Source organism: Mastacembelus armatus, chromosome 13 (assembly GCF_900324485.2).
Source record: "Mastacembelus armatus chromosome 13, fMasArm1.2, whole genome shotgun sequence".
Taxonomy (NCBI): Eukaryota; Metazoa; Chordata; class Actinopteri; order Synbranchiformes; family Mastacembelidae; genus Mastacembelus; species Mastacembelus armatus.
In genome coordinates, this window is record NC_046645.1 from 1,355,453 (window position 1) to 1,377,418 (window position 21,966).

The 21,966-nt window shown below is 42.3% G+C and overlaps 1 protein-coding gene and 1 pseudogene across 1 annotated transcript; both read right to left on the reverse strand.

Annotated features, from left to right (window-relative positions):
* Window positions 1-116: 116 nt before the first annotated feature.
* On the reverse strand, window positions 117-8,736 carry LOC113135878 (TRPM8 channel-associated factor homolog; annotated as a pseudogene).
* Window positions 125-19,319, reverse strand: LOC113135889 (TRPM8 channel-associated factor homolog). The gene is made up of 13 exons (XM_026316222.1): window positions 19,173-19,319; window positions 18,192-18,857; window positions 17,674-17,890; window positions 17,197-17,488; window positions 16,403-16,704; window positions 16,094-16,268; window positions 15,862-15,956; window positions 15,379-15,589; window positions 14,716-14,952; window positions 14,390-14,613; window positions 14,147-14,260; window positions 13,652-13,909; window positions 125-168 (listed from the first exon to the last, which is right to left on the reverse strand). The coding sequence occupies exons 2-12, from the start codon at window positions 18,836-18,838 to the stop codon at window positions 13,667-13,669; spliced, it is 2,757 nt and encodes a 918-aa protein (XP_026172007.1). The 5' UTR covers window positions 18,839-18,857; window positions 19,173-19,319; the 3' UTR covers window positions 125-168; window positions 13,652-13,666.
* Window positions 19,320-21,966: the final 2,647 nt, after the last annotated feature.

Consider the following 21,966-nt stretch of genomic DNA (forward strand, 5'->3'; position numbering starts at 1 on the left):
AAACTGCCCAGCCAAATATATTGGAATAGAGTTTTTCACTAATAGGAACATCTACAGAAAAACACCTGTCATATCACAGCTGTACAAGCGGACAGAGACACAAGGACGAAAGGTGGGGGAGTTATTTAAGGTAGGTTTTACTTTTTATTGAGTTTACAGTGGCTGAATGTTAAGTCAAGGATTTCAGCCATACTGGACCATGGGGTGGTCACTCCAGGGAGGCAGGTTGGAGAGTTTCTTTTCAGTGGCTGCTTCGATAGGCCAGCCCCAGGACTTAAAGAATCCACAGAGGTTCCTCTTCACAGTCTTGGAGAAAGTCTCAGCATACAGGTTCATTTTTCCTTTGTTGTCATCTTCTGGACAGTTGGTCATCCTGTGGTAGGCAGCAAACACTTTCTTCAAGGCATCCCAGCCAAACTTCTCCTGGAGCTACAAGGAAGAAAACAAAGGTTTCAGGGAAATGTGAAACAAATTTGTTCTGACAGTTTTGTTGTCTGATGTGTAATGTGCAATAGAGTCTCTCTGGGTCGACTGTAGCTAGAGACTTTCAGACATATTTGCATTTATTTTGACTATGAAGATGTGTGGTTCTGTTGGAAAGATGACTGCAGCATGTCTCAAACAGAACTTTTCCCTATAGTGTAATGTACAGAAATTCTCTCTCACCTGTAAATATGTCTCCAGGGCCACCCACATGTCCCAGCTGCTGAGATTCCTGCCCCCTTCAGCGTACTCTTTAGCTCGTTTGTTTCGTTCAGATAAAGCCAAATCTGGCTGAGTCTGCAATGAACAAATGAAATGTCAGTAAAAGGTAAATATTTCTTTCAGTAAAGGATAAAACTTTGTTGTTTTGTGTGATATAAAAAGTAAAGTTTTCCACTAATCACAAAAATAAAACTGAATTACTCCACCTGCTCCCTGTTGATCCCCAGCACCTCTTCATGCACATACACTGACCACAGGTTGCATGTACCCTCTGTGGTGTGTGGTGGGAACTCCCAGCAGTCTCTTTGTTGGTTGTGTCCAAGTTCGTGGATTGGGCCCCACACACCTTCGCTCCTGGCATTTTTAACGCTGACCAACTCAGATGTTGAAGCCATGTGTGCCATGACCGGATAACCTGCATGCATCCAACCTGAGCAGATTTAAGCAGATTTTCTGAATGCTCAATATGGCAATAAATAAAAAAAAACAAGCATTTATGTCATCATAGTCAGACACCCTTACCTGCAGAAATCTGCACATCAGTTACAAAGCGTTCTTTGCAAGGAAATTTGTGTGGTATGACGGCCAGATCAGCAACGGCCCTCATGATGGCATCCCAGAGCACCGCCAACTCATCAGGGTCTTCCAGACTCCGAACATCGTCCGATGGTACAGTGATGATGATGTTATCAAACTCCAGCTCTGCCCAGGGTGAGGGAGCTGTGCGCAGCAAGGCCCATTGAGCTGGAGTTGTTTCACCTGAAGAGAATAAATGGATGTGTGGGTTCAAAACTGAGCACTGAATAATTACATGACTATTGTGTAAAATTCTCCAGATACAAACTTGTCCTGCCAAGAACTACATTTCTAAGAACACGTCTTTACAGTCACAGACAGTGAGCTACACTGCTTCAGGATTGTATAGTAAGTTCTCAGTCCATCAATGAGCATCCATGAACTGCAACTTTATTTGTTTTACTTTTAAAAACAACTGAAGTTGACCGATGTGCTGTACAAGATAAAAACATCAAATAAAGAAGAAGAAGAAGTAGTACTTTATTAATCCCCAAGGGGAAATTAAATTGTTACAGAAGTTATTCTCATTTAAAGTTATTAAATTTAATAATATTTTAAATATATAAATTAATAGTAATTATGTATTTGTATGTAGAAAATGAATAAAGTAATTACTTATTTTTGGGGGTTTGTGTGTATGTGTGTATGTATGTGTGTGTTATTGTTTATATTGAGGAATTATAGAGTCTTATGGCCGTGGACACAAAAGACTTCCTGAATCTCTCAGTCTTGGCTTTAGGAGGAATTAGTCTGGGGCTGAATGAACTTCCCATTAGCCACAGTTCCTCATGTAGTGGGTGGGCAGATTTTGTCCACCATCCTCCTCTCTGCCACAGCCTCCAGACTGTCCTGTTCCAGTCCAATAACAGATTTTGCTTTCCTGATCAACTTGTGTAGTCTGTTGGCCTCACCAGCCTTGATGCCACCTCCCCAGCACACAACTGCAAAGAACAGTGCACGTTCTACTACAGACTGATAGAACGTCTTCAGTAGCTTGTTGCACACGCCAAAGGAACAGAGTCTCTTGAGGAAGAACAGTCTGCTCTGTCCTTTCTTGAAGAGTGCATCTGTATTGTTTGACCAGTCCAGTTTGTTGTTAATGTGGACTCCAAGGTATTTGTAGGAGTCCACAATCTCTACTTAGTCTCCAAGGATGGAGACGGGGACTGTGGTCACAAACAAACACAAACAAACATTTTAAAATAGGAGTAAAAGCAACACCTTAAACCACAAAACAGGTAAAATCAAAATAAATAAGATAAATAATGTCAACATCATAGACTGTGTCTAAGCCCATTGAAAACATGGAAGTTTTAAGAAGAGATTTAAAAATAGGTAATGAGGAGGCCTGTCTAATGTGGAAGGGTAGCTCATTCCACAGTTTTGGTGCTTCCACCAAAAAAGCTCAGTCCCCTTCGAGCTTACGTTTAGGTTTTGGAACAGCTGGTCACCTGACCTGAGCAACAGCGTTGGAGCGTATGCATGCAGGAGCTCAGACAGGTAGGGAAGGGCAACACCATTCACACATTTAAAAACAAAAGGAGTTTACAATGAACTCAGAAGTGCACAGGCAGCCCCTGGAGTGAGGATAAAACCGGGGAAATACGCTCATATTTGTACGAGCTGCAGTCGAGAAATGGATTGAAGCCAAAGAAAAAGTGCATTACAATAATCAAGTCAGGTGGTGACAAAGGCATGGATTACTGTTTCAAAATGCTGCCGTGTGAGAAAGTGCGTAACTTTGGCCAGTTGCTTCAGGTGGAAAAAACTGGACTTGACCACCGATCAGATCTGGCTGTCAAGCTTAAGATCAATGTCCATTTTAAGCCCTTGGTTTAAGATTTCAGGATTGGCATATTCTGCCATAGGTCCCAGGACTACAGAGGTGATCCCATTAGTAGTACTGGGACCAAGCACCAACACTTCGGTCTTTGAGTTCTTTGAGTTATTAAAATTTTTAAAAATTCAGAGCCATCCAGGCTTTAATGTCATCTAAACACTTATGTAGTGTTTACATCAGCGTAGCAGTGGAAGGAAATGCAGTGTTTTCTGAGGACAGAGCCCAGGGGCAAGAAGTATCAAGTGAAAAGGATAGGGCTTAGGATCGAGCCCTGTGGGATCTCATAGGAGAGAGGAGCCATGGTGGACTCAGAGTATCACTGCACCTTAATTAAACCATGTTAAAATTATAAATATAAATCAGAAACCCCAATTAACTCCTTGGGGACACAGATACACCAACAAAAACCTACCAGAGTTCCAACCATCACACACTTACCAGATTTATAATATGGTGCTGGCACAGCCATCTGCACAATGACCTTTGCCCCATTCACTTGTGTTTTGGGTGGGGCCACCAGGTAGATGAGTCCACCCCAGAGGTTCCACACCTGCATCATCTCTGTGGTTATGGGGAATCGTTCATGAACACATGGTGCTCTCTTCAGTTCTTCATGGTCCAGATAGTCTGTTTGACAGCCAATCTGAATCTGAGGAAGACATGAAATATGTGTCAGTGTGACAGAGAGAGGGATATGCCAGTAGGCTCATACTTGGATTTTTAGACCATTTGCAAAACAGGGCTGTCAGCACAGGTGCCATTAAAGGGGGGCAAACTCTGGACACAACCCAGGGTGGGGCTGGCTTCTCTTGCAAGGGGAAAGACTTGGAACAGATTTTAAGTGTCACTATCCCACTACAGGAACTCTCAGGGGCCTGGGGCTGCCACTGGGGACCCAACAATAACAGAAGCAAAAATTACCTTCCATCCATTGTTGACAATCTCTGGTGGCATGGAGAGGAAGGTCTTCATACCAGGAGAGAGATAGAGTCCAGTGCTGATCCACTCCTCCCCATCTGACATACAAACAGCAGCAGGAAATGTTACACTGTAGTTGTATAAGATCTACCAGACATACTGTAGATACTTAATTCAACTTATTTGTATAGCGCCAAATGACAATCACCTCAAGGCACTTTACAAAAAACAAAAAAAAGAACATGGCGAACGGGTGGGGTGAGTGGATAGAGGAGAGAGAAAAGAACAGCAACAATAAACAACAAATAGACACTGCAGGTTGGTGGGGCCAGTAACTGCACATGAGCAATATACAGCTCCAGGACCAGGGACACCTGCAGAAGGTACAGAGAGAACAGAGAGAGAGGGAGAGAGCACAAACTAGGGGAGAGAGAGAGAGAGCACAAGGATAGTGACATTCAATGGTTGAATATACATGTGAGGGGGGGAGGAGAGGAGGAGAGGGGAGCTCAGTGCACCGATGGTCCTCGGGCAGTCTAGGCCTATAGCAGCATAACTAAGGGATGGTTCAGGGTTGCCTGAAGCCAGCCCTGACTATACGCTTTGTCAAAGAGTAAAAACAAACAAAACTGCAGATACTCATAAAAAGTTCACATATTTGACCATAAGAACAAGTTTGTACCTGCTGTGTTGACATTAATTTTGATCCTTTGATTATAGACAACTGACAAAAAGGGGTTCTCCTTGATGAGGTAGGGCAGGAGAGCATCAGGATCTGGGCAAACCTTATATACCGCCCCCCCCCAAATTGAGGAGTAGATGGTCTTTGGGAGTCTTCACAGGGCAGCTGTCACACACCTTGAAAGGAAACATTAAATGAAGAAGTTGGTTTAACATGTGATTGATTACTAGCTTGGTAAAATAACCATAGACCGCTGATGTGATCTGTAGTAGAGTACTCTGGTACAGTTCTATATCATAAGAATCAACCAAAGAACATTTGTGTGGTTCTATTAAAATGAGTCATCAAGTGTTCATATTATTTTGTCCCCTCACCTGTGGCATGCCTGACCTCTTTAAGATGTCAGTGAGGGTGGATACAACCTGGTGATAGGCAGTGCAGTCTTGAGGCTTCATTCTCAAGAAGGAGGAGCAGTCCTTTCCCAGCTTTCTAAGACACCCTTCCTCCTGCTGTGTAAGTTCTTCGCTGTTGAATACATGACCAGCAAAGCGGTGTAGGAGGTGGCGGAAATGGTAGCTGTCTTTGGCCTGGCTGGGTACAGGGGCCTTGTATATACTTCCCTCAATAGTTTCCCCCAAAAGGCTCAAACCCATTTTGTTCAGGATCTGGTTCCCTGAAATACAGTTCAACAAAACTGACTTAATCAAATTTACTTTACCACCATTGAAGCAGAATTTTGGTTTTAAGTCAAAGATTCGGTTTATATGATTAATTGCTCTGCCTTGATGTACTTCCTGTATTCAGAATAAACAGTATATTACAGTAAATCACACATTCCGTCACCCTTGCAGAAAGCTGCACCACATAATGTCTGAAGGAACAGCTGATCATTTTCTTGGCATGACCTTGTGCCAGTTATGGAAAAAACAAATCAGACACGGTTTGAATTTTTCTCACGAGTGTTTTAAAAACAATTTTGGAGACGTTTTTGTGAGTATGAGTGAGTACAACGGTAAGAATACCTTCCAGGAAAGACTGTCTGTAAACATGAGCCACTATCCTCATATTTACATGGCATCTGTCTGTCTTCATGTGTGTTTGCTTGGATGAGATATAAGCATATTTGTAGGAACTTCTTTTCTGGTATCACCTGACCTGTAGTAACCTAGTGTTGTAGAAAGTCATTTAGGTTATTCTCAAAAACAAACACACGTGTGATGAATCATCTCAGGTTGGACTCATATTGGAAAAGACCCCACATGTTTGTTCAGGTGTCCTCTATCTTCAGGCCTTTATCAGCACTAAAACAAATTGTTGGCAGTTATTTACAGGCCTCTAAAACACTAAAACCATGCATTCTTTAGCCCAACACATTTAAGTAACCCTTGACCACCTGTTCCATGCTGCGTACAACAACCACACTAGCCAGCCACCTCTGCAGGCATCCAGACAGTCGGATGTCCTGTCTCAGTACATACTTAACCAACAGTTTTGAGTTGTGTTTGTGCCATTGTCTTGTACATTATCACACTAACGTGTATTTAGAGAGCAGTACGTGGAATATGGTTAGCATGCATCATGTCATAGAATCATTGCCATATATTTGTATACCACATTCTACATTGTCATACCTGAGAAATCTGTTAATGGGTTTTGCCCAGAGTGTGTCTGAGTCCAGTACCAGGCATGTCCACCAATCAGCAGTCCTCCTCCCTCTGCCACAAAGTGTTGGATTTCATTCATATAATCACTGCTGTACGCTGTGCAAACAAATACACTGAGGTCGTCTCTGAAGTTCGTCTTCTCACACTGTAACCCCGACCTTCTCATAATGTTAAGGGCATTATCAGGGACAACACCAACGACCCCCTGCCGACCTTCATCCAACCAATGAATGGCATTGTTCCAGAATGGAGCCAGTGTCTGTGATAAGAACAGCAGTCATTTGTTAATGATATCAAATTATTTGGCAGATCAGCATATTATCATTATTTACCTCAGTATAGATGCTCATCTGCTGATGGCCAGAAGTTCATTTGCAAAAAAGTACATTCGGAAAGTAATTATCTCTAAAGCAGATCATACTATGTGTATATGATCATCTACCTATCATCTATACCCACTTATTCCTTAACCAGGGTCCCAGGGATCTGCTGGAGCCTATCCCAGCTCTCTTTGGGTGAAAGGCAGGGGTCCACCCTGGACAGGTCACCAGTCCATCACAGGGCCACATAGAGACAAACAACCTCACACACTCACACTCACTCCTATGGGCAATTTAGAGTCACCAATCAACCTGACATACATGTTTTTGGACTGTGAAAGAAACCAGAGTACCTGGAGAAAACCCACACAAGCACAGGGAGAACATGCAAACTCCACACAGAAAGGTCTGTATATGATCATTTTAAACATAAATTCTATAATAAAATTCTCATGATGTGCTCAGTTTTACTAATAAAGGCAGAAATTCATAGAACAATCTTTAATGTAGATTCTACCTCTTGTTCCAGTAATACTTCATGTGAAACCACAATGACTCGTCCCTTTCCATAATAGGCTCCTGCCAGGAATGCCCGTCCATCGCCTGTAGTTCCAATGGGAAAGGCCAGTGGTCCATGGACCAGAATCACAGAAGCTGTTTGATCATCCGGGAAGTCAAATTCTGAAACCCCTTTGATCAAGAACTCCAAGTCATCCTCAAAATCCTTACCGACTCTGAATATGAAAGGGGGAAAAGGAGAAGGACAGAGAGATGTCAGGAATGAGAGATGCAGTCACTTATCTTTATTAATGTTTTCTTTTATTCTTAAACAAAAATGTTTCTAAAACAATTAAACAAACTACAAACTGTTATGTTTGTAATATGCATGTATTTTGATATAATGAAATATTAATGTAATTTATTACAAAACATATTTTCTAAAATCTAACTCTAAAAATAATTTAACAGCTTCAGTGAAGTGGAACCTTTCTAAATGTGCAATAAAAGTGAAGTATAATACACACTCACGATATGGTCATCCAGGATGCTGGGATCTCAGGGTAGACAGGGAGGCTCTCCACCTCACCCTGATGCTCAGAGAAGTAGATCCCTGCCACACCACAAACCTTATTTCCTTGAAACTGAAGCAGGGTGTTCTCATTAGGGTGATCTGCAGCCCAGCTCCATGCCTGGCCTGCTAGCAGCACTCCTCCTCCAGCTTTCAGAAACACCACCAGGTCTTTTGGGTCTTCACCTACACTGTAGGCATCGGTCACATACACACCAAACCCCTGATTCTGACTAAAGGAATCCACAACTTCTGCTTGGAAACTGGATTTAGTGAGATTATCAGCAACTGCCTTTACGTTTTCATGGACCCCCACAGACAGATTGTCAGATCCATCTCCTCTCAGCCAGGTCAGAGCGTTCTCTACCAGATCAGGAAAGGTGGTGAGGTATCCCTCATGACTGAAGACCACAATTCTTCCATGGCTGTACAGCGAGGCAGCCATCAAGACCTGGCCTTGGCTGTTCATTGCCAATGGAAAGGCATGGTCTCCAGTCAGCACCAGGGCACTGGGAACAGAGGGGTCAATGAAGTCCAGCTCTCTCAAGCCGTTCATCAGGCTCATGTAGTCCCCGTCATGGTGGTGTTGGATGGGCTGGTTGGTCATGGTGAGAATGACTGATGCTCTGAAAGTTGGTGAAAAAGGTGGAGAGCAAATAGGCAGAAAAAGATTTGTTGATTCTGATATAATTTGCATTAGTGGCACTGCAGGTTAAACAGTTGCACCTAGATTTCTATAATATCAGACAGGGTTTCCTGTAGAAATGAAAAACTGTTCACCGGGTGGTGAAAATAGAAATGGCTCACAGATAAAACGTTCTCTAAACTGGATACTAAACAACCAAATAAACAACCAAATACTACATAAAAGTATTAAGTGCTTTACCTGAAAGTTTAGTGGTCTTGCAGCTTGTATTATTCGTCTGCAATACAAAGGTTTTCCAGACAAGCAGTCCTACAGGATGTCTATCTGACAGGGCAGAGGAGAGCATACAGATGAGATCAAGAACAGGACGGAGTACTTAAAGAAACTGATGGGAAGAGGAGGAATTTTAATTATCCCAAACAGTAATTAACTATGATGATAATGGTCTGAGGTTAACTCCACCCACTGCCTCATTTAAACATTCCAATTAAGTGGACCTGGGGCTGAGAAGGGTGAGGTTGGGAGAGTGAATGTGTGCAGAAGGAATTGGTCAGTATGACTGGTCAGAAAAAAATGAAGGGTGACAAAAACAGGGCACCTATGCTTTCACAGGGGTCTTTTGAGGTGGAGGACTTTTCCCTCCAGAATCTCCTGAAGGAGGCAGTGTGAGGGAGGATGATATTGATCCAACAGTCAGCCAGCTTATTGGACAGATTCCAATTTGTTCATGTTCATGTTGAACTTCCACATTTGCAAAAGTTAGTTATGGAGTTCCACAAGGTTCTGTGCTGAGACCAATTCTGTTCACCTTATACATTGTTCTCTTAGGCCAGTTTTCCTGAAATTGTGGGGCGAGCCCCACCCGGAGGAACTGGGTGGGGGTACATACAGAGAGCCCCATGTGAAAACTGACATGTTTTAAATGCTTTTTGTGCCGCAGGAAGAGTTTTCATCTGAAGGGCTGAAACAGGGTGTGTTGACAAGAAAGCATGAAGAAACATTTGACCGTTTCTTCTGCAAAACATACTTCACCAGGTAAAAAAAAAAGTGAAATTTTGTCATACTGTGTGCATATAGCATTGCTAACTCAAATTGCAACATGTTGTTGTAACTTCCAAGTTGCAACATGCTGTTGTAAAAGCTTGTCATTGTGATTTTTCTGATTAATAGTAAACCGTGTTCAGCAGGCAGGTATCTCCCTTTTTATTTAATTTAGTAGCTTTTTAAAAATCAGACTAACCCACAGTGTATTGTACATTGTCTATCTTATGTGTTTTCAGTAACCTGTGAGAGAGGAAAGGCACAGCAGATATGGGGATGTTCAAACCCAGTGAAGATCCCATCTGTGTTTGCACAGTTTGTAGAGTTCTAAAAATATGTACAATGGGCTAATTGCAGCCACTGATACTGTTATTTTCATCTTTATTTGCTAAAAATCTTTTTTTGTTTTTGAAAATATTATACACTCTTTTTATTATCATAAGATAATTGCACTTTTCATATGTTTAGTTGTAAAAGTATTATCTCAGGGAACAGTCTTGTTTAATTTTTTCCATTGTTTAGGCATAAAGTTTAATTGTTTAAATTTGCACACCAAATTCTGCACAAAAAAGTGAAAAGAACGGTTATAATATTGATGTTTCTTTCAGTAAAAGTTACATTTGACCTATTGTTGCAATTTTGCTGGGGTTGGTGGGCCCAGAAATTTTTCTTTCACCAAAGAAACTTTTAAATTAAGAAAAAAACAGAGGTTATTGTATTTGGGCCTAAAAACCTCAGGATAACACAAACCAGTTAGCCAGACTTCAAGCATGTCTAACTGACATAAAGGCCTGGATGACCAGTAACTTTCTACTTTTAAATTCAGAGAAAACAGAAGTTATTGTATTTGGGCCTAAAAACCTCAGACATCGCTTTTCTAACAATATAGCTACTTTAGATGGCATAGCTCTGGTCTCCAGCACTACTGTGAAAAACCTTGGAGTTATTTTAGACCAGGACATGTCCTTTAACTCACACATAAAACAAATCTCTAGAACTGCACAATATTGTAGCCACTTGCGCAATATTGCCAAAATTAGGAACTTCCTGTCTCAAAATGATGCAGAAAAACTAGTTCATGCATTTATTACCTCAAGGCTAGATTACTATAACTCATTACTCTCTGGATGTCCCAGTATCTCCATAAAAAGCCTCCAGTTAATCCAGAATGCTGCAGCCAGAGTCCTGACAGGAACTAGCAAGAGAGATCATATTTCTCCTATATTAGCTTCTCTTCATTGGCTCCCTGTTTAAATATAGAATTCTCCTAACATACAAATGATGATCAAGCTCCTTCATACCTTAAAGACCTCATAGTACCATATTATCCCATTAGACCACTTCGCTCTCAGAGTGCAGGTCTACTTGTGGTTCCCAGAGTTTCTAAAAGTAGAATGGGAGGCAGAGCCTTTAGCTATCAAGATCCTCTCCTGTGGAACCAGCTCCCAGTCTGGGTTCAGGAGGCAGACACTCTCTGTACTTTTAAGGCAAGACTTAAAACCTTCCTTTTTGACAAAGCGTATAGTTAGAGCTGGCTTCAGGTAACCCTGAACCATCCCTTAGTTATGCTGCTATAGGTCTAGACTGCCTGAGGACTCAATCAGTGGACTGAGGTCCTCTACCCTGCCCTCCTCCCCTCCTCACATATATATGCCACCACTGAATGTCACTAACTTTGTGGTGTCTCTCGCTGTACCTTCTGCAGGTTTCAACTGCTCCACAACACATCCTGAGTGCACATCGGTTTTTCATCAAATATCACCCCCTGAATCTTCCAGTTTTCCTCCTACACCTTATACATGCAGAATATTTGGTTCATGCTTCCTCATAAAACAAATAACTTGTGATTTACTGACTGATCATTTAAAGCTGCATTTTCTCATCCACTTTTCTATGTTATTTAATATAATCTGCATGTTCTTTTCAGTATATTTACAGCCTCTAATCCAGATAGCCCCATCATAGAATGATTTCCCCATTTGTTAAGCTATACCAGAAAATATATCATTTATCATAACATTACAAATACTGGCCTACAAATACCACATTGGAATAATGTCACAAAAATAAAACTTACCTTCCAAGGTTCTGGGTAAGGTTTGCAAATATAAAACATTCATTGAGTAAAGTTTCATAATGCAAAAAGTGAAAACTGACCTGTTTCACAGTTTGAGATCTCAAAGGTTCAACCGACATTTCATTTATTGTTGTGACCTTTAAATACTTTTTGTGCAGCAGGAGGAGTTTTAATCTGAAGGGCTGAAACAAGGTGTGTGGTGACATAAGCAATCATGGAGAAAGCAGCCACATTTGACCATTACTTCTGCAAAACATACTTCACCAGGTGAAAAAAAATTGAAAATTTCTCATACTGTGTAAGTTGTTTGCATGTAGCATTGCAAACTCATATTACAACATGTTGTTGTATCTTGCAAATTGCAACATGCTGTTGTAAAAGCTTGTCGTATTATAAAAAACATTGTGATTTCTCTGATTAATAAAAACTGTGTCCAGCAGACAGGTAACCTCCCTTTTATAAATTTAGGAGCTTTTTAAAATCTGATTATGACAAACATGTTGATTTGCATCATCTTTGGAGACAGACCATCCAAATACACCGCCCTGACTGTCCTGTCTCCACCTGTGTGTAGTTCAGCCACTGCCACTGTGCTGCCTTTACCTGTTGTAACAGCACCAATACAGATTTCTGACCTGAGACCCCATGACCTCACTCAAAAGCAAGAGAGAAAGCAGAAGGCTGCAATTATTACAAACAAAAAACACAGACAATGTCACTGATTTGTGCATTATTTGTTTGCCTACTGGCAGTGTGAATGGACAAGCCCTTAGCTGACATTATGCAACAACAGAGGACGTGTCTTCCCCAACTCACAGCTTCAAAGAAAGGAGAAGAAAATGTAAATTGCACATAACAAAGCAGATTTAAAGACAATGATGAGTAATGATGAGTTTGCTAAACACCAAGTTGTTGTGTAACTAATACAGGCCATGGCCAACAACGTTATTATTGAGCCATCCAAAAGCCCATGAAGAAAGGGGCTGGCTGGCCGTCTTACCTTGCCTACAGGTGTCTCAATGCAGTCACCCAGGAGGACTCTTACCCCTGCCCTGCATTGACAATGCCCTGTGGCCTATGTAACTGGGTCGTCCTGGTTCAGCTCTCTCCATTCACAGAATGGATATTGGCAAGTAGAGCTGACGCTAGAGGCAAAACCCAAAACAGCTTTCACCATCAGCCAGGGACTGAAGCAGTTCTGACTATGTAATGCCCCCGCGACCTTTGAGCGTCTGATGGATTGGGTGCTCACGGGCACTCAAAGTAGTCGCTGCATGGTGTATCTGGACAACCTGTTGGTGTACAATAGCGTCTTTTGGCGGGGGCTCTACAGAATCTGCAAGAGGTGTTTTCCACCATCAGATGGGCTGGGCTGCAGCTAAATACGGTCAAGTGCAACCTGATGACCAGGGAGACAATGTTCCTGGGACACGTAGTCAGCAGTCATGGGATGGCTACAAACCCCAATAAGTTGGCTGCTGTGCGAGACTGGCTGACCCCCCAAGCTCTGGAGCTTTCTAGGGTTAGTTTCGTATCCCAACCTCCAACAGCCATCTGTCCTGGAAACCGACGCTAGTGGTGTGGGTGTCGGAGTGGTGCTCTCCCAGAGGAGGGACAATGGGGGGAAAGTGGGGGCCTTCTACAGCTGTAGCCTGAGCCAAGCTGAACACAATTACTGCATCACCAAGTGAGAGTTGCTTGCAGTGGTCCGGGTGGTGAAGTACATCACCCCTTCAACACCGCTAATCAGTCAGTAGGTCGTACTTGGAGGTAGGGTAATTGAACTAGACTAACTAGACACACAAAGATAATGGATTCACAGGAAGTAACTTGACAAGACATAAACACGCCACATGATATCAAAATAAAACAGGAAGTCAGACTGATCTACTTGGGCTTCGTGACATAAACTTGTGCATTTTGAAAATAAAGCTTTGTGAAACATTTGACCTGCCATATAATGTTCATAATATTATAATGACAGATTCTATAGACCATGAAAAGTTTATTTTTCATATTAATCCCAGGTAAGGACATTTATGTGTCTAGTGTGCTGAGTACTAGGGAGCTAAACATGCAAAGTTGAAAGCTCAAAGAAAACAAGTGGCTGAATGTTAAGTCAAGGATTTCAGCCATACTGGACCATGGGGTGGTCACTCCAGGGAGGCAGGTTGGAGAGTTTCTTTTCAGTGGCTGCTTCGATAGGCCAGCCCCAGGACTTAAAGAATGCACAGAGGTTCATCTCCACAGTCTGGGAGAAAGTCTCAGCATACAGGTTCATTTTTCCTTTGTTGTCGCCGGGAAAGTTGGTCATCCTGTGGTAGGCAGCAAACACTTTCTTCAAGGCATCCCAGCCAAACTTCTCCTGGAGCTACAAGGAAGAAAACAAAGGTTTCAGGGAAATGTGAAACAAATTTGTTCTGACAGTTTTGTTGTCTGATGTGTAATGTGCAATAGAGTCTCTCTGGGTCGACTGTAGCTAGAGACTTTCAGACATATTTGCATTTATTTTGACTATGAAGATGTGTGGTTCTGTTGGAACGATGACTGCAGCATGTCTCAAACAGAACTTTTCCCCATAGTGTAATGTACAGAAATTCTCTCTCACCTGTAAATATGTCTCCAGGGCCACCCACACGTCCCAGCTGCTGAGATTCCTGCCCCCTTCGGCGTACTCTTTAGCTCGTTTGTTTCGTTTAGATAAAGCCATGTTTGGGTGAGCCTGCAATGAACAAATGAAATGTCAGTAAAAGGTAAATATTTCTTTCAGTAAAAGGATAAAACTTTGTTTTGTGTGATATAAAAAGTAAAGTTTTCCACTAATCACAAAAACAAAACTGAATTATTTCACCTGCTCCCTGTTGATCCCCAGCACCTCTTCATGCACATACACTGACCACAGGTTGCATGTACCCTCTGTGGTGTGTGGTGGGAACTCCCAGCAGCTTCTCTGTTGGTTGTGTCCAAGTTCATGGATTGGGCCCCACAGACCTTTGCTCCTGGCATTTTTAACACTGACCAACTCAGATGTTGAAGCCGTGTGTGCCATGACCGGATAACCTGCATGCATCCAACCTGAGCATATTTAAGAAGATTTAAGCAGATTTTCTGAATGCTCAATATGGCAATAAAAAAAAAAAAAAAAGCATTTATGTCATCATAGTCAGACACACTTACCACAGGAAATCTGCACATCAGTTACAAAGCGTTCTTTGCGAGGAAATTTGTGTGGTATGACGGCCAGATCAGCAACGGCCCTCATGATGGCATCCCAGAGCGCCGCCAACTCATCAGGTCGCTCCAGATTCCGAACAGCGTCCGATGGTACAGTGATGATGATGTTATCAAACTCCAGCTCTGCCCAGGGTGAAGGAGCTGTGCGCAGCAAGGCCCATTGAGCTGGAGTTGTTTCACCTGAAGAGAATAAATGGATGTGTGGGTTCAAAACTGAGCACTGAATAATTACATGACTATTGTGTAAAATTCTCCAGATACAAACTTGTCCTGCCAAGAACTACATTTCTAAGAACACGTCTTTACAGTCACAGACAGTGAGCTACACTGCTTCAGGATTGTATAGTAAGTTCTCAGTCCATCAATGAGCATCCATGAAGTATCATTGCAACTTAACAAAACCATGTCAAAATGATAAAAAAATAATTGTTTGTGAATGTCTGTGACTGAACACAACATTCATACTGTTTGTTACCCCAAAGCCCAGAACATTCATATGTATCCCAGGCCTTAGTGGAAAAAACATATCAGACACCCCCATTAAGTCCTTGTGGACACAGATACACCAACAAAAACCTACCAGAGTTCCAACCACCACACACTTACCAGATTTATAATATGGTGCTGGCACAGCCATCTGCACAACGACCTTTGCCCCATTCACTTGTGTTTTGGGTGGGGCCACCAGGTAGATGAGTCCACCCCAGAGGTTCCACACCTGCATCATCTCTGTGGTTATGGGGAATCGTTCATGAACACATGGTGCTCTCTTCAGTTCGTTATGTTTCAGATAGTCTGTTTGACAGCCAATCTGAATCTGAGGAAGACATGAAATATGTGTCAGTGTGACAGAGAGAGGGATATGCCAGTAGGCTCATACTTGGATTTTTAGATCATTTGCAAAACAGGGCTGTCAGCACAGGTGCCATTAAAGGGGGGCAAACTCTGGACACAACCCAGGGTGGGGCTGGCTTCTCTTGGAAGGGGAAAGACTTGGAACAGATTTTAAGTGTCACTATCCCACTACAGGAACTCTCAGGAGCCTGGGGCTGCCACTGGGGACACAAAAGTAACAGAAGCAAAAACTACCTTCCATCCCTTGTTGATAATCTCTGGTGGCATGGAGAGGAAGGTCTTCATACCAGGAGAGAGATAGAGACCAGTGCTGATCCACTCCTCCCCATCTGACATACACATAACAACAGCAGTAAATGTTACACTGTATAAAGTTGTATAAAATCTACCAGACATATGTAGATACTCAACAAAACTGCAGATACTCAAAAAGTTCACATATTTGACCATAAGAACAAGTTTGTACCTGCTGTGTTGGCATTAATTCTGAGCCTTTGATTATAGACAACTGGCAACAAAGGGTTCTCCTTGATGAGGTAGGGCAGGAGAGCATCAGGATCTGGGCAAACTTTATATACCAGTGTCCCCACATTGAGGAGCAGATGGTCTCTGGGAGCCTTCACAGGGCAGCTGTCACTCACCTGGAATGTAAGTATCAAGCCTTTTTTTAAAAGTTTCTCCACAGTAAAATACTTTGATAAGAATCAGCCAAAGAACATTTGTGTGGTTCTATTAAAATGAGTCATCAAGTGTTCACATTATTTTGTCCCCTCACCTGTGGCATGCCTGACTTCTGTAAGATGCCAGTGAGGGTGGACACAACCTGGTTATAGGCAGTGCAGTCTTGAGGCTTCATTTTCAAGAAGGTAGAGCAGTCCTTGCCCAGCTTTTTAAGGAATTCCTCCTCCTGCTGCGTAAGGTCTTCGCCATCAGATACATGACCAGCAAAGCGGTTTAGGAGGTGGCGGAAATGGTAGCTGTCTTTGATGGCCTGGCTGGGAACAGGGGCCTTGAATACACCCCCATTAATTGTTGACCCCAAAAGGCTCAAACCCATTTTGTTCAGGATCTGGTTACCTGAAATACAATTCAACAAAACTGACTTAATCAAATTTACTTCACCACCATTGAACCTATGTCTGGATTGGACTGATATGGGTGGTCTCTGAGAACACCAATGCCCATAATTGAGTTAATTGCCCCTAAATGGTTAATTGCTCTGTTGTGAGAGCCTGTTGTATTCAATATGAACAGTACATGACAACAAATCACCTTCCACCTAAATACTGCTCAAAAAATGAATGGCACACTTCAAATCACATATCAGCTCTTGATGAACAACATTATTCTAATTGCTCTGAACAAAAAGAAAATCAACATCATGAAGCCATGGAGGACTATACTAAAAATCAAAGTGAAATACTGAAATCTAATTTATTATCTAACAATGTGGGATTTGAATTCCACATTGGTTGGTGTGATGCAACTCTATTGGTTTTGTTTATGTGTCCTTGCCTTGTACATTATCACAATTTATATTCACACACACCAGGTGGTATATTGCCATACCTGCGAAATCTGTTAATGGGTTTTGCCCAGAGTGTGTCTGAGTCCAGTACCAGGCATGTCCACCAATCAGCAGTCCTCCTCCCTCTGCCACAAAGTGTTGGATTTCCTTCATATAATCACTGCTGTACGCTGTGCAAACAAACACACTGAGGTCGTCTTTGAAGTTCGTCTTCTCACACTGTAACCCCGACCTTCTCATAATGTTAAGGGCATGATCAGGGACAACACCAACGACCCCCTGCCGACCTTCATCCAACCAATGAATGGCATTGTTCCAGAACTGAGCCATCGACTGTGATATTGCAAGAAAGGCATTTGTTGTTAAATCATACAAAACTATCTGGCAGATCAGAATATACAGTAATGGGCAGAGGTTTTAGGTACTTTAGGTGTTTTTGATCACACAACACCATTAGTGTGCTCAGTTTTACTAATGTAGGCAGAAATTCATAGAACAATCTTTAATGCAGACTCTACCTCTCGTCCCAGAAATGCCTCATGTGAAACCACAATGACTCGTCCCTGTCCATAGTAGGCTCCTGCCAGGAATACCTTTCCATCGCCTGTGGTCCCGATTGGAAAGGCCAGTGGTCCATGGACCAGAATCTCAGAAGCTATTTGTCCACCTTGGAGGTCAAATTCTGAAACATCCTCAAGCAAGAACTCCAAGTCATCCTCAAAATCCTTACCGACTCTGAATTTGAAAGGGGGAAAAGGAGAAGGAGAAGGACAGAGAGATGTCAGGAATGAGAGATGCAGTCACTTATCCTTATTAATGTTTTCTTTTATTCTTAAACAAAATTTTTTCTAAAACAATTAAACAAACTACAAACTGTTATGTTTGTAATATGCATGTATTTTGATATAATGAAATATTAATGTAATTTATTACAAAACATATTTTCTAAAATCTAACTCTAAAAATAATTTAACAGCTTCAGTGAAGTGGAACCTTTCTAAATGTGCAATAAAAGTGAAGTATAATACACACTCACGATATGGTCATCCAGGATGCTGGGATCTCAGGGTAGACAGGGAGGCACTCCACCTCACCCTTACGCTCAGAGATGTAGATCCCTGCCACACCACAAACCTTATTTCCTTGAAACTGAAGCAGGGTGTTCTCCTTAGGGTGATCTGCAGCCCAGCTCCATGCCTGGCCTGCTAGCAGCACTCCTCCTCCAGCTTTCAGAAACGCCACCAGGTCTTTTGGGTCTTCACCCACACTGTAGGCATCGGTCACATACACACCAAATCCCCGATTCTGACTGAAGGAATCCGCAATTTCTGCTTGGAAACCGGATTTACTGAGATTATCAGCAACTGCCTTTACATTTTTATGGACCCCCACAGACAGATTGTTAGATCCATCTCCTCTCAGCCAGGTCAGAGCGTTCTCTACCAGACCAGGAAGGGTGGTCAGGAAGCTCTCATGACTGAAGACCACAATTCTTCCACGGACGTACAGCGAGGCAGCCATCAGGACCTGGCCTCTGCTGTTCATTGCCAAAGGGAAGGCATGGTCTCCAGTCAGCACCAGGGCACTGGGGATAGAGGGGCCATTGAAGTCCAGCTCTTTCAAGCCTTTCATCAGGCACATGTAGTCCCCTTCATGGTGGTGTTGCATGGGCTGGTTGGTCATGGTGAGACTGACTGATGCTCTGAAAGTTGGTAAAAAAAAAAGTGGAGGGCAAATAGGAAGGAAGATATGAGTCAGATGTAATTTGCGTTAGTTGCACTGCAGGTTAAACAGTTTCTATCATGTCATACAGGTTTCCAATGGGAACAGAACAACAGATTAAAGTAACCATATAGATACTACAGATGGTTCGTTAAAACCTTGATAATAAGTTAAAACAGCAAAAAGTTCGTCTATAAAGGACTCAGAGGCAAAAGTTAATCAAATACTTTTCACCTGATTTTAAACAACCAAAAACTATATAAAAGCATTAAGTGTTTTTTTTTTTTTTTTTTACATGAAAGTGTAGTTTTCTTGCAGCTGGTATTATTCGTCTGCAGTACAAAGGTTTTCCAGACAAGCAGTCCTACAGGATGTCCGACAGGGCAGAGGTGACACTGCTGACTGTCTTTTGTCAGAGGTCTTGGAGAATCTATGTTGTATTCTGGTTTGAAAAGTGTAAAGTGGGTTACATTGGTGTGTGAATGTAGATGCAAGTCAAAAAGAAATAAAATAATATAGCCGACCTCGAACCGCGAGGCCGATGTCGAACTGCGTCGCTGGCCGCCTCACCGGGAGCCCTTCAAAGGACGGCACGAGTCCTATCCGGAGAGCCGAGGCGGAGGATTTTCTCCCGGTCAACGTGCGCTTTAGAGACAAACGGCAAAACACCTCACATCTCCAACAGCAGCAGTTGAAAGCGCAGCTGCACATTTCCAGATGTACCGAGACACAAAAACACACAGACGCACATATACAGACATCAACAAACATATTCAGCCGCACAATCCGTTGCACACACCTGTGGACACACGCAGACCAGCAAACCTACACACTTATCATTGTAAATGTTAATTTGACTGGACGCAGAATTCAGACCACATACAGCCACACATACGGACACACATAAAGGCAGGAGCAACAGCAGCAGACATTCATTCAACATTGCACCTTTAAGTTAAAAACATCCAATGCTGATTTGATCATCATTGCCACAGAAACAGTGTGGAAAATAGAGCTATACTGCCACCTGATGGCACAACTGAGGATGTGCTCCCAAACAACACTCAAGTCAAGTATGTTGATTCATTGCAACAGAAAGAGTGTTGAAAATAGAGCTCTACTGCCATCTGATGGCAGAACTGAGGATGTGCTCCCAAACAACACAAGTCAAAAGTCTGTTGATCAGCAGAGTAAAACCCAGCTCAAGCTTTTTTCCTTCATTATTTTAGATGGTTTTGGCAATCCTAAAACAGGAGCCCAGCTTGGCTTGTTAGTTTTCCACAAACACTCACTGACAGTGCACCAGTTGTAAACATACATTTCTAGATGTACTGAGACACAAAAACACACTGACACACATATTAAGACATTAACAGAATACGTTCTGAGGCCACAGTACAGATCAAAAGCTCACATTTGTCACAACATCACAGTGAAAAGAGTATTGTCTCTCAGAAAACACAAGATTTATTCAATGCCAAAGTCAAACTGGGGATCCAGTCACCTCACTGGGAGCCTTTTAAGTGAGAGGAGAATTTTGCACCCGGAAAGGTGAGGTGTGTGGGATTTCAACTGCTGCAGAGGTCACGTCTCTGCGGCCACAGTGATACAGACACATACAGACACACATACAGACACACAGAAATGCAGGACGGCAGCAGCATTAGACATTTATTTAGAGAATTTGCACCCGGAAAGGTGAGGCATGTGGGATTTTAACAGCTGCAGAGGTCACGTCTCTGCGGCCACAGTGATACAGGCACATACAGACACACATACAGACACACAGAAATGCAGGACGGCAGCAGCAGCAGACATTTATTTAGTTATATCCCTTTTAATTTTAAAACTCCCATAGGAAATGAATGGTGGATGTCTGTCATCTCCAAGGCAACAGCGTGGAAAATAGAGCATGGCTCTCACTGGCTTTTTATTTCAGAATGCCCTAAAGGATTTGTGTGCAAAATTTAGTCCATTTTTGACAAACTAAATGTTTGGCTCTCCATTCAAATTTTTGCAAATTTTCAAATTCTTATACAGGGGGCGCTATAGCGCCTACAGTGATTTTGTTCAATCACCTGGATTCAGGCCCCCGGGGTCTACAATTCATCAATTGGTCTGATTCCAATGAAACCCCCCATAGGAGATGCTGAGGTTAGAGCTGCCAGGAAGGAGGCCGAGAGGAAGACCAAAGAGGAGGTTCTTGGATGTAGTGAAGGAGGCCTAGAGGATAGTTGGTGTGGGTGAGGAGGATACAGAGGATAGGGTTAAATGGAGGCAGATGATTCGCTGTGGTGACCCTTGAAGGGAGCAGCCCAGAGGAGAAGAAGAAGATACACAGAAATGTGACAAATACAGCAGGTCTATAGAAAAATACAATAGATGATCAGTCAAAATGTTGACTTCCAGCTGAGGAGTGTTTCCAAACGTGAATCACTGTATAATAGTTACATCAGAAAAAACTACTAATTATAACTAGTTTTATTTTATTAGGCCCAGTCTTTTTACATTTTGTCACACAGGTACCGTATTTTCCGGACTATAAGTCTCCAACTCCTCTCTCAGGTTGAATGAATGCTGACACTCCAAACTTTGTTTCAGCTGTAAACTTACCTGAGTTACCTGAGTGGTAGTTTCACTTGTGTTACACTAAGAGTTGTAATTTAGTGTGAACATAAGTGTTTTTAATTTTTTTTCCGCGTGTATAATATTATCTTGAATTGAGTCAAGAGTGGCATCTAATGCTAGTGACAACTCGACAAAAAGACAGTAAATATACACATATAAGTCGCTTCGGTGTATAAATCGCAGGACAAGCAAGAGGAGTGAAAAACAAAAAAAAAGTGCGAGTTATAGTCTAGAAAATACGGTAGATGTGTGACACTCGCTTCTTCTCAAGCTGCAAAACCGAAACTATTTGAAATGTACCATGGAATATCATTTACTGCCAAAACTAAACGAATAAAAACCCTCAAAAATGGTGTCCCATCAGCTGACTGAAAACTGTTCGTCGGTGGGGACAAGCCAAACTAGTTTGCTTCCGCCCAGTTCGTAGACTTAACTTTGGAATAACGCCATTAAAATAAAAC